Source organism: Daucus carota, chromosome 4 (genome assembly GCF_001625215.2).
Source record: "Daucus carota subsp. sativus chromosome 4, DH1 v3.0, whole genome shotgun sequence".
Classification (NCBI taxonomy): Eukaryota; Viridiplantae; Streptophyta; class Magnoliopsida; order Apiales; family Apiaceae; genus Daucus; species Daucus carota.
In genome coordinates, this window is record NC_030384.2 from 48,424,166 (window position 1) to 48,437,316 (window position 13,151).

At 34.2% G+C, this 13,151-nt stretch overlaps 3 protein-coding genes across 3 annotated transcripts; 1 reads left to right on the forward strand and 2 right to left on the reverse strand.

Moving 5' to 3' along the window:
* Positions 1 to 648: 648 nt before the first annotated feature.
* Positions 649 to 2,436, reverse strand: LOC108218081 (adenylate-forming reductase 06235). Its single transcript, XM_017391004.2, has one exon. The coding sequence runs from the start codon at positions 2,426 to 2,428 to the stop codon at positions 809 to 811; it is 1,620 nt and encodes a 539-aa protein (XP_017246493.1). The 5' UTR covers positions 2,429 to 2,436; the 3' UTR covers positions 649 to 808.
* A 3,068-nt stretch (positions 2,437 to 5,504) lies between these two features.
* On the forward strand, positions 5,505 to 7,919 carry LOC108217504 (protein MICRORCHIDIA 7). The gene has a single exon (XM_017390332.2). It carries the CDS (start codon positions 5,513 to 5,515, stop codon positions 7,745 to 7,747), a length of 2,235 nt encoding a protein of 744 aa, XP_017245821.2. The 5' UTR covers positions 5,505 to 5,512; the 3' UTR covers positions 7,748 to 7,919.
* A 1,542-nt stretch (positions 7,920 to 9,461) lies between these two features.
* On the reverse strand, positions 9,462 to 12,085 carry LOC108217505 (uncharacterized). Its single transcript, XM_017390334.2, has 2 exons — positions 12,016 to 12,085; positions 9,462 to 10,512 (listed from the first exon to the last, which is right to left on the reverse strand). Exons 1-2 carry the CDS (start codon positions 12,076 to 12,078, stop codon positions 9,511 to 9,513), a joined length of 1,065 nt encoding a protein of 354 aa, XP_017245823.2. The 5' UTR covers positions 12,079 to 12,085; the 3' UTR covers positions 9,462 to 9,510.
* Positions 12,086 to 13,151: the final 1,066 nt, after the last annotated feature.

The following is a 13,151-nucleotide window of genomic DNA, read 5'->3' on the forward strand; positions in this document are numbered from 1 at the left end:
CGGGTAAATTAGAAATCCTGGATCCGCCCCTGTAGAAAAGTCTTGCGTCAAGGACCGGATAGTAAGAGGCACCACGACACATATTCATCGTAAAAAGGAATTTGACATTTTTTTATCGTTTTAAATTTTATAAAATTATTAAAGTGCTCTGACAAAATTTAGAAATATATAAGTATTTTCTGGAAATTTGTTTAATGCCTCGTAAGATCTGAATCTTGAATTCTCCCGGTGCATAAATGCGATCAAGGTCGAATGGACGCCAGGACAGACTTAAGTTTAAGTTTAAACCTTTTTACTTTGGATTATTTTCATCATAAGTATTCGGTTCTAATATACAGCCTTAACTTCTGCGCTTAAGCAGTTACTTCAATTGTGGGAGTAAAATAGGGAAAAGAGTTAACTTGTATACATATACAGTTTGCAGTGTTCAGATGCAAAGCAGTATCACACAATCCGCGTTTGAGCATTTTCCAAACTGAAAGCACTTGCGTAATGCTTGAGTTTAGACAGTTGCTAACGCACACTCGCACAGCAACCGCATGTTAAACCATTGTTAACAACTTTCATCAGCTCGCACGCACGCACGCACATATACAAATCGAATCAAAATTTTATTAATTCGTAACTAAAAAAATTGGGTACAAATTTTATTTCCAACACACCCGGAATAAGATGAGACAAAATGACAGAACTTCATTACAAACAAGAAATCTAGCATTCTTTTTATTGCATAAACAGATTCGATGGCCTTTCGAAGATTTTACTGACAGACCGAACAAAGTTTTACTGCCGAGATGAGTTTCATAAACTAGGAATCCCAGAATGGACCAAACGCAGGTATCCCAGAAGCCTTGCATGCACGGACAACATCTCTGCTTCCCTCCGGATTACTTGTGACTATCACAACCTCTGCTTTCCATCTTTTCGCCGCATCAACGCTCATCTCAGCCACATTAGGCCTCCCGAGCACCCCTGTGTCATGCACAATAACCTTGTCTTTCGGATATCCACTCACACATTTCATAATTTCACTTCCAAAATTTTGTTCCACCGCTTTGGCCACCCAAACTAGGCACACCTCTTTCGTGGAAGGCTGCATAAGAAATGATAAAAACACGCATATTCCAGAGCCCGTGGCCACTAAAACAACCCTTCGGTATAAATTGATCAAGTAAGGCAAGCCTGCGAAGTGAAAAGTACGAACCCAAAGATGGGTTGGAGGGTTGGAGACTAGTGACATGGTGAAGTCCCCCACCGCACCAGCTAACATCATGTGCTCATCTTTACCGTCTGAAATGATTCCAAACGCATGCCAGTCGGAGAACGGTGATAGGCTGATTCTTCCTAGCAATCCAGCTTTCACTCCGCCCTCAAATTTTATTATTGAAGCGTGACCAGAAGGAGATGATACGCTAACCCGAACTTGTTTTACTGTTAGCCAGGGTAACATTATGAAACCTGTTATGGCAAAGGTCAGCCAGAATTCTAGCGCTTTTATAAGCCTCGAGAGGCGAAAATTGTAGAGTTTTGAAGAAGGTTCGTAAGAAAGGGTGAGAACAACAAAGAGCCAGAATAAAACAAGAGCTGACCATCCTGCAAAGCGATGAGTTCGCTCAAAAACATTGTGATGAAGATGACGGACAAGAGGAAAAGCTGCGAGAGAAGATAACAAAACCAAGAACAGAATAGTATAGGCTACAGAGATGATCAAAAGGGACGAGGTTTCCCTGTGCCGAATGGTGAGAATAATTGCATAAACAAGCCAAATTAAAGACGAGACGCCACAACCACTATGTATTCCACCGAGTGATTGAAGAAATGAAGTTATCAAAGTCTTGATCCAGAGCGGAATCGATGCCCTCCCGAATAACTTAACCGCGAACCAGAAAACACACCTTAAAAAGGCCTCGTTTCGGCACAATGTCAAGGCCAAGATATTCGCAATGGCGAAAACTGCTGGCTTTCGTCTCGCATAAGTATAATAACCGCTTGCGGCTAGTGCAAGTCCGACGATATTTAACGAGAGAGTAACAAGGAACAAGCGCTTGTAAGCTGTGAAAAGGCTTTGATCACGAAGAATCACCGATAGTCTATCTTTTTTAGGTTTCGGCAACTTAGTGTAGGAACTAACTTGGCCAACTACATGCAGATTGTTTTCGAGGTCTCGGGGACTTGCATCCCCCGAGTACATGCTGTAATCGTCGTTTTCATCTTCATCGAATTCGAGATCGCAAAAGTGACTGCTCGATCTGCCTGATGATCTTCTCGGGGAATCGGAGCCTGGAAACACCTTAAATATTGAAGTAGCTGCACGAATCCACCTCTCGGATTGGGTTGAAGTTAAAACGTTATGATTATTTTCGTAAGCTTTAGCTTCAAATGCTACACCACGACAGCTTGAAACTCTGGTGATATTTTTTCCTTCCATTGATGTTAGCGAGATGAAACGAGATATATTCGCATGTGTAGTCCTAAAAAATTATACTGGCTTACATTCGGTGGTACGGTATCTTTTCCTATAATATTTATTAAGTTATATTTATTTTTATTCTTCTGATGACATTTTAAATTTTGTTTACTATAATGTTTATTTTATTATAATACTAGTGAAAAAAGCCGCGCTTCGCGGCGGCGTTATGAAATTTTTTATAAATTTAGACAAAAAATTGTTTTAGCTACTTTCCCGTCAAACATAATACTAATAAAAACATATTATTATTTAGGTAAAAATTAATTTGGGACGCCCTCCCCTTAAACACGATACTAATAGATAATCTTTTTTATAAATTTTGATACGAAATAATATATATTATAATTTCATAAAAGTTATTTTCAGTCGTGTTCCCGTTAAACATATCTTCAATATATCTTATCGAAAATAAGAATTGCATATATTACTTTACATATCTTAAATATAAATTGTATTTTATCTATTATTATTATTTTGAATATTTCTTTTAGGATTACTAAATAAGAAAAGAATTGTATCATCTTTAGAATTCAATAAGAAATACCATTGTATCATCTTTAGAATTTAATAAGAAATACCAAATAAGAAAAGAACTGTATCATCTTTAGAATTAAATAAGAAAAGAATTGTATTAGTTTTAGAATTCTTGGACCTGATTTTTTGAATTATAATTATATTTTCTCTTCGAAATTCAAGAAAATTTAGAAGACTGAATCGAACAATCATAGACACGCTCGCATCCTCCTTTATATATATATATTGATTGATGATTGATTTTTATCGTTAACAGGTATTAATATTTTGTTTTAAATGTTGTTACTTAACGTTTTTCTTTAATCAATTTTTACGGGCCTCGACGGACAAAATTGATTTGTCTTGCCTGAGCTTCAAGCGAGAAACCATGAAAACTATTCGTATACGATATGCACACTATTTCCATCAAGGAAAATGCTAGAGACCCCAAAAAAAATTCCCAAATTTTTTTCCCAAATGACGTGTCGAAGTGTGATTGGTTGTTTTCACTCCCATAATAATGAGACCCCCTGCAGATTCATCAATCACCCAATTATAATATTCCAAGTGTTTGCCACATCATTTGATAAAGATTTTTGGGGAAAATATTTGGGGTCTCTAGCATTGCCCTTTCCATCAAACTCCTCAATAATGTTGCAACAACGACTCTGGTCAATTGTGTATACTGTTATAATTGTATCCGACAAAAAAGGTTAGTTCGTTGAGTAAGTAGGCTGGTGGATCTGATATTGATTTAAATAAATAGAAATTGACATGAAAATATTTGATCCGAAGAATACAGTTTTATGAGAATGATCTAATTAATGTTTTCTATGTTACAATTAATTTTGGTTACGTGCGCCATGATACAGCAAAAGTATCATGTAAAAGTTATTTTTGACTCTTTTATCTTTTCTTTTATTTATCAAATTTTTAATAAAATCTAAATTTATTTTTTTGGATTAAATTTTGTCGAGTACCATAATAAGATTATTAGTCATCTTTATCTTTTTGGAATGTAAATGTATTGTGTTTTAATATTTATGTGTCTTGAAACATGTTTTTGTTATTTTTTGACAGGAATTTATATAATGTTTTGAGAGATGTATAATACCGCATCGATTTAAAACGATTTTGGATATCGCTCAAGTTCACCTTACTCGGATATCAGTTCTATGTAATCAATATTTCTCGACATTATGCTACATATAGTGCAGGTCAATTGCCATATCACTCATTCATGTAGGTTAAATTGCTCGAGAAATCGTCATTGTATATAATACTTTTTAAATTAATAAATTTGAATCTTCAACGTGTCAAGCGACCTAAAAAATAAAATGATTATTTGTTTAACTCGTTATTTATTCCACAATCAAATTATATTTGATAGTTCGAGAATTTATTTTGTTAATTTTTTTATCTTAATAAAATTGTTTGTTTATAAAAAAGAATGATTTAATTCATTCAAAATATAGTTAAACGGATCGGATATGAATATCTTTTTAAAATATTAAGAATCAGGATTAATAAGCCAAAATGCAGCTGGTTAGAGAATCTCTAATAATATAAATTAAATTACTCAGATTAATCAAAACAAAATCAAATAATTTATAATATTATAATAATATTTAATGTTAATTTAATTTACTGTACAATATATTACTTAAAGAAATTATAATAATTAATCAGATCGGAAAGGCACCTGTAGATTAACCCGGAGATCATTAGAGAACTATGCATAGAAGAAGTGATTACGTATAGCTTATGTATACTATGTTTTCTTGGTAAGTTTGTTAAATATATTTTTACTCTGTAATATTCATAACTTAGTTTTATAAGTAATTCAAATTTGATAGAAAAAATCATTGGAGACATAAATAATTAGATGAGTAAGCAGAAGTAATTATTTATACTATATCTTAGATTGTTACATATTTTCACTGTAATGTTCCTGGCTTAACTTTATTCTTGATCCAAATTAATTGGAAGAATTAATTATTTTGTATAATACTATTAAAATAATATATATACTCTAATACAAACATTTCTAAAGAAAACATATACAAATATAATTTGATATTAAATATTAAATCGATTATGTATTATTCAAAGTGAATTATAAGAATGACAACATATATTAAAAATTATTCGGTATTATTTTTGTACCAAAATATTTTAATAATTCAGAATTTAAATATATCATGATAATACAATTAGGAAAAAAGTCCAGATTTGTATTTAGAATCCTTACCTTAAGAGGATTGGAATTTCTTTTTCTTTTTTTCCTAATCATGCTCCAATTAGAATTCTGTAGCTCGATCGGTTTTAGAAAACTCTATAAAAACTAAAAGCGGTGTGCTAATTTGTTAGTTTATTTATTGCGAATTAGTATCCAGATTTGTTTCTATTCGCATTATACCAGTTTTTGCAGCGTCAGTCTTTATATATAAAACGTAACTAGATCATCAACAAAAGCCTGTAGATATGGAACCAAACAATAACAAACCGTTGAAACAAGAGCGTTGCGAAATGATCGACCTCGGCGATTCCGATTCCGACGTCGTCACCGGCGACACTACCGACGATTCGAGTGACGACGACGTCAAACCTGAGATAGTCTTGCCGCTAGGGTTTCTCGATCCATTAACGCCAGAAGAACGTGCGTTAATGAATAAAAAAGTCTCGGATCCTGTTCACTCGAGTTTGAGGGTTACGAACGAGGTTTCGAACGTTGGAGAAACTGTCGGAGAGTCGAATGATGTGGCGGTTAATGAGTTCAAGCAGTTCTGGAACGCGGGAGGGTACGAGGCTAAAGGTGATCGTGCGGCGGTTGAGACCGAGCCGTGCAATATGGATCGGCTTAGGGTGAATCCGCAGTTTCTTCATTCGAATGCGACGAGTCATAAGTGGGCGCTGGGCGCGTTCGCGGAGCTTCTGGACAATGCGTTGGATGAGGTATGTAACGGAGCAAGTTATGTTCACCTTGATGTCATTAAGAGTAAGAGAGATCATAGTAAGATGTTGTTAGTTGAAGATAATGGAGGCGGAATGAGTCCTGATATGTTGCGACAGTGTATGTCGCTTGGATATTCTTCGAAGAGTGGTCAGGATAATACTATTGGATTGTATGGGAATGGCTTCAAGACGAGTACTATGAGGCTTGGGGCGGATGTTATTGTGTTTTCGAGGAGTCGTGGGAGGGACGGAGGGAGTAGTACTCAGAGTGTAGGGATGTTGTCTAGTACGTTTTTGAAGAGGACTAATAAGGATGAGATTGTGGTTCCGATGATTGATTATAAGAAAGGGGGGAGTTCTTGGGATATGATTGTACGTTCTTCGCGTGATGATTGGAGGCAGAATTTGGATACATTGTTGGTATGGTCACCGTTTAGTAGTGAGGCGGAGTTGTTTAAGGAGTTTGATTTGATTAAAGATCAAGGGACGCGTATTGTGATTTATAATCTGTGGCAGGATGATCAGGGGGACCTTGAGCTTGATTTTGATACGGATAAGTATGATATTCAGATTAAAGGGGCGAATAGAGATGAGAAGAAGATAGAGATGGCTAACACGTATCCAAATTCTAGGCACTTCTTGACGTACTCACATTCTTTGAGGAGTTATGCAGCTATATTGTATTTGAGAGTTCCACCTGGTTTTCGGATTATTCTTCGTGGGAGAGATGTTGAGCATCATAATTTAGTGAACGATATGATGTACAAACAGGAGCATGTGTACAGACCTGTTCGGGTTTCTGATGATTCGGTGAAGGGTCAGTCTCAGGCGTTTGCTAGTGTCATAATTGGATTTGTGAAGGATGCTAAAGCTCATATTGATGTTCAAGGGTTCTGTGTTTATCACAAGAACCGGCTTATTAGGCCGTTTTGGAGGGTCTGGAATGCTGCTGGAAGTGGTGGCCGTGGCATTATAGGTGTAATTGAAGCTGATTTTGTTAAACCTGCTCATGATAAGCAGGGCTTTGAGCACACAAGTGTGCTAATTAGGCTTGAGTCACGGATTCGTGAGATTCAGAAGAAGTACTGGGGAGACAACTGTCATCAAATTGGCTATGTTAAAGGACCATTCTCTGGTAAACAAAGAGGAAGGCCGGCTTCAGACAGTGGCAATAATCAAGCTTCAGACAGCGGTGAGGAAAACTGTCATCAAATTGGCCATGCTAAAGGATCAATCTATGGTAAAAGAAGAGGACCGGATCTAAATACTCCAGCTTCAGACAGTGGGGAGGATGATAATTCTGTACAACCAACCACGAAGAAAATGAAGAGTGTGTCTAATGAGTTAAAAGACGACAGGCAAAACGCGCCTGAGCCATCACTAAAGAGAAGGGATCATAAGCAAGCAGCGGTGCCAGTTACTACAGTTATCCATTCGCAACATCCTACCAATGCAGGATCGAATGAAATAGAGAAGTTGAAGAAAGAAAATGTTGAACTAAGGGAGAAACTAAAGAAGATTGAGGGAGTGAATGTAGCTAGTCTGAAGCGTGAGTTGCAGTACGAGAAGGACAGGAACAATGCAATGGAAACGAAGTTAAAGCAGGCAGAAGAGAAGATAGAAGAATTCGACAAAGAACAAGAGACTCTGATTGATATCTTCTCAGAGGAGAGATCTCGGCGAGATGAAGAGGAGGACAAGTTGAGGAGGAGGCTCAAGGAGGCTTCTAAGACAATTGAAGACTTGGAGAAGAAGTTGAAACAGCTTGAGAACAGACCCCCTGTTGTTAGTTGCAAAATTGAACGCTGAAGTGCTTCCAGAACAATTTGATAGTCACTTTGACATGTCTTCAAAAATATTATTTCCTACGTTTTTTTTTGTTAAATGTCATCGAAAATTATAGACGTAGACGAGAAAGATTACAGCTTAGAGTTTTGTTATTTGATTTACAAGTTGTAGTATTTTACTAGTTGAAATTTTGTTTTCCTTCCAAAATTTACACAGTTTAGAGTTTATTATTTGGTTCTCTACCTATATCATTTTACTGGTTTATATTTGTTGGCCCTTCGATTTTGGGCTTTTTTACTGTTTTTAAAAGAAGTAATTATTATTTATAAAAGATATTATCCGTAAATGATAAGTAAAATAATAATTATTATTAAATTTATTCATCAGTATGATTTTACATTTTTGTAAATTATGAATTTAAAAATAAAAATAAAACAGTAAGAATTTTGGAATTTTAGGTCCTCGGATTCGAGCTTATACATTTCTAACCTTTTTCTTTTCGATATTTCGTTTGAATCTTTTTGTTTCTGGTCTTATTTGTTTCTTGTATTGGGCTTAGCGATAGTGGTAATTATTGGGCTTGGGTCATGGTAAATCAGAATCAAGTGAACCATATGCTTCACATGTAAGTTTGTAGATTAAAATTTAGTGGGCCTATGTAAGTTCAGTTTTACATGGGCTCATAGGTTATAGAAAACCAAATATGCAAGTTCAACTGATATCTTGAAAAAAAAAAATGACTACAGATATTTAAGACTAATTTGTTAAAAAAATAGTGATAATGAATCCTTAATCTCCTCCTGTAAATCATCACAAACGATGATATTGTTTGTAACACATTTATACCTAATTCGGTACCTATAACAACATTCTTTTCCAAACAATACCCATTCTTGATTTAAAACATCATCACTAAATTAAGAAAATTTTAAATACAACATGAATATCATAATCTTAACTTTTCATAGAAAAGATGTTGTACGTCGATAAATCGTATAATCATATAATAGTAAAATTTTGGAGAGATTTTTTTGTTTCATTTAGGAAAGTTACAAACATACGGAAAGGAGGATATTCATTTTTTATAAGAAAACACATCAATAGAATAATTAATATCTCATATCACTTCCATCACATCATTTTGAATCTATTTTTCATTACATAAGTCCTTAATGCTGCTGTAAAAATAAAATTCGTGAAATTTGGATTAAGTTTATTTGTTATATTTGCCTTGTAGCTTTAAAAAAAATACTGATTATTTTAGTAACTTCCTAAATTAATATATTACGAGTAGTAAACGTGATTACAGATTTACTTAACCAAATGAGACACTATGCACGTCAATTATCATAATACTATTTTCCTAATCGATATCTATTGCACTTTAAACAAGCGATTGAATGATCTTTCCCGACAATTATCATCATCTTCTTGCTCGTCCTGGGTGTGGTATTTTTTACCATTAATTAGTCTGATCAATTACATGGTTGAGATTTAAGATATTACTACATGAAATTAAGGATACAATCTGTGCAAAACATGGCCGAGCATTATTCGATCAGCAGTCCTTTTATGTTTTGAGTAGGTTATATATTTGATAATCACTTTTATCTTACAAACTTAAAATCTCGCTTATAGGTGGATAAGGTAAGAACATATTATTTCGAGTGAACTTTGAAAATCACCAAACATATAATCATAATCTCATCTCATGCATGGGTTTATTAAAGTAAAAATACTGCATGCATTACATTATAAGAGTGTAATAAACTTCTGGAGATGATCTACGGCAAACGAGTTGAACCTAGCAGTCCTGGTGGCGGTGTTCCTGGACTAATAGCTGGATTGGGTCCGGTTGGAACAAGTCTTTTCACTTCATCAACACCTTCATCAACACCTGGTGGTGGTGTTCCCGGACTAGTCTTTGGATTGGGTCCAGTTGGAACGAGTCTTTTCACTTCATCAGCACCTGGCGGTGGTGTTCCCGGACTAGTCTCTGGATTGGGTCCGGTTGGAACGAGCCTTTTCACTTCATCAGCACCTGGTGGCGGTGTTCCTGGACTAGTCGCTGGATTAGGTCCGGTTGGAACAAGTCTTTTCACTTCATCAGCACCTGGCGGTGGTGTTCCCGGACTAGTCTCTGGATTGGGTCCGGTTGGAACGAGTCTTTTCACTTCATCAGCACCTGGCGGTGGTGTTCCCGGACTAGTCTCTGGATTGGGTCCGGTTGGAACGAGTCTTTTCACTTCATCAGCACCTGGCGGTGGTGTTCCCGGACTAGTCTCTGGATTGGGTCCGGTTGGAACGAGTCTTTTCACTTCATCAGCACCTGGCGGTGGTGTTCCCGGACTAGTCTCTGGATTGGGTCCGGTTGGAACGAGTCTTTTCACTTCATCAGCACCTGGCGGCGGTGTTCCTGGACTAGTCGCCGGATTGGGTCCGGTTGGAACGAGTCTTTTCACTTCATCAGCACCTGGCGGCGGTGTTCCCGGACTAGTCTCTGGATTTGGTCCGGTTGGAACGAGTCTTTTCACTTCACCAGCACCTGGCGGCGGTGTTCCTGGACTAGTCGCTGGATTGGGTCCGGTTGGAACAAGTCTTTTCACTTCACCAGCACCTGGCGGCGGTGTTCCTGGACTAGTTTCTGGATTGGGTCCGGTTGGAACGAGTCTTTTCACTTCACCGGCACCTAGTTTATGAAATAAAGCGAGGCTACTTCTTCTATTATGTATCATCAGGCGTGCTTCTGAATTCGCAGAAAAGGTTAAGAAAACGGCCAGGATAATCTGCAGTTTAGCACCAACTAAATTATTAGTAGCCATCTTAGAGTATTGTAATTTGTATTGTAATTTGTAATACAGATGCATTGTACTTAAGCATACAGAGGCTATTTATAGCCTACGTGAGGAACGTAGTCACTGGTATAGTTAAGGCAATTGTATAAATCATGGATTCTTTTTTTTTTTTTAAGGATATAAATCATGGATTCTAATCATATTAAATCATGGATTCTAATCATATTAACGCATATCGATTTTTGTGGAATTAAGGTTATATTACAGAATTGATTTTGTGAGATCAAGGTTATTTTGTATAATTGATTTTGTGGAATTAAGGTTATATTATGCCGTGATACATGATTTGATCACAAACGTGATTCAGTATTGGGCCAATTTTAATATAATATTCACAGCCTAATTTCCTTATATAGTTTTTTTAAGGTTCAGCCTACTAGCACAGGGCAGCAAGAAGAGAATAAATAAGTCTATTAAAGATATGCAACTAATTTGCTGAAAGCAATAAGTGTCCTTTAATTAATTGGGGGTAATTAAGGATTAGATTCTACTAAAATGATTTGATTTTTTTGAATTTTTTTGATTAATGCACAATATAAGTTTGCAATAAGATATAGAACCTTTTTATTTGACCTTATTCGATAAAATAAGAATTTATTTCAAAGAATCTTCATATTTATGTAATATTATTTTAGTATATTTAATAAGTGTACCACAATTTTTAATATATTGAAATAAGTCATTTATTTTCAAAATATAAATTTGTGACTTATTTCAAATAAATAATTTATATTTGAAAATAAGACAAGTCAAATCGGATTTAATTTGATAAAATGCGGTTCATCTACTGATCAAAGTATACTAGCATGTCTCAGTCAGTGCTTTTACGCACTCCAATCATGCAATATCCACTGCATGAATGTCATCTCAACTAGCATTATTTACGTTCTTTTTAGGGCTTGTGTGTACTATGCTTGCTGTTTGATCAGCAAAAGTTTGCGAGTTTTATTTTACAGATTTTAGCCTTTTCTATATGTAAAACTAGTATTTCTGCCTCCTACACGCACAGTTTGTTTATGAAATTTTTTATTTAAAATAAATTATGTATATTTATGAAAATATTATTGATAAGAAGTTGGTTTAAATTAAGGGTTTGTAGTTTTTGTTCAGGGTCAAAAGAATCATAGATAAAGCTTAATCATAGAATCTATTTTGTATTTAGAGAAATCTGGAAAGAAAATATAAATCATATTTTAAAATGTGTGTCTCATCCCGGTAAGTAAATGTATACAATTTCACTGACATATGGGGGTATGAATTAGTACATATATATTATATTTATCACACGATTTATGAAGAATAATAATTCGACGATATAAAATATTACACCTAATTCTTTTTACTTTAACATTTTAAAAACAATACAAAGAATAGAAAAAAAAATTAGATGAATTACTGTAAAATCAAAAGATAACAGAGCATAACACTTCTTACCAAGAAATTAGAAGCGCAATTATCCCGACTAAACATTTTACCAGATTTGGCGATTCTCTCCATCACTAAAATCGACACAAAAACTAAAGAGATTACAGTGAATTCATAAGAGCACGGCATGGGGAAAAAATATAGAAGCAATTCATACTTTGGCAAACTGGAAAGCAATAGATAAGGAGATACATACCTGAGCTCTGTTGCGAACAGAGAGGAAACTTGTAAAAGGACACTGTTAACAAAGAGGTGGTCAGTGCAGAGGTATTTATGTCCCTAAGCTGCATTTATGATTTAACACATAACCGCATTATTCAATTACACGTTAGTAATGACATAACCTAAGTACAATATTAAATTAAGAAAGAGGTTACATTACTTAAAAGAAAAAAAAAGAGGTTACATATTTCAAATTTCTTTCATTTAAGTTATATTTTCAAGAATAAATAAGTTTTTTAAAAGTTAGAATATTAAAATTCACATTTTACAATTGAGTCGACTTTTATTTTCTTTTTAAACTTGCGATTTTTTTAATATAAATCAATAGTGTTTATCAAAGTATAATCATTAATTGCATTATCTTTATAAAGATTTTTATTTTTATTCTTCATCTAATATTTTAACCTATATATTTCTAATTATTTTTATTTAAAAATAAAATTTTATGAAATCAAAACTAATTAATATTAAAATCCATAAAAACAAAATAAACCAGTATTATAATATTCTTTTCACAATTTTTAAATAAATTTTAATAAAATTATTTAAAACAACCATCATGCGAAGCGGGCAAAAATACTAATCATACGATTTTATTTTAACATTTTAAAAATTATACAAAGAATAGAATAATAGATAAACTAATATATAGTTTTAGAATTTGAAAGGGTACAATTTAACAAATCATACATAATTGTATTTTTTATTGTTATAAGTTTAAAATTTTTAATTGTGCATCCAATCATATAATGACTATTAATTTCAAAAGAAAATCTAATTTTTAAAAGACCCACTTACTTAAATTTTTAAGATGACCCTTAAAAATTATATGTATAACTAGATTATGTATTGTGCATACAAAAATTTCATTATATAATATTAAAATGGATGATAAATAAATTATTCATTAAATGATTAATATA

What these genes read in the sequence shown, in the direction of transcription:
- LOC108217504 (XM_017390332.2), top strand. Translation starts at nt 5,513, where the DNA reads ATGATCGACCTCGGCGATTCCGATTCCGACGTCGTCACCGGCGACACT.
- LOC108217505 (XM_017390334.2), bottom strand. Translation starts at nt 12,078, where the DNA reads ATGGAGAGAATCGCCAAATCTGGTAAAATGTTTAGTCGGGATAATTGC. An exon ending in ATTGCGCTTCTAATTTCTTG is followed by an intron (nt 10,513 to 12,015) that starts GTAAGAAGTGTT and finishes GCTAAACTGCAG; the next exon opens with ATTATCCTGGCCGTTTTCTT.
- LOC108218081 (XM_017391004.2), bottom strand. Translation starts at nt 2,428, where the DNA reads ATGGAAGGAAAAAATATCACCAGAGTTTCAAGCTGTCGTGGTGTAGCA.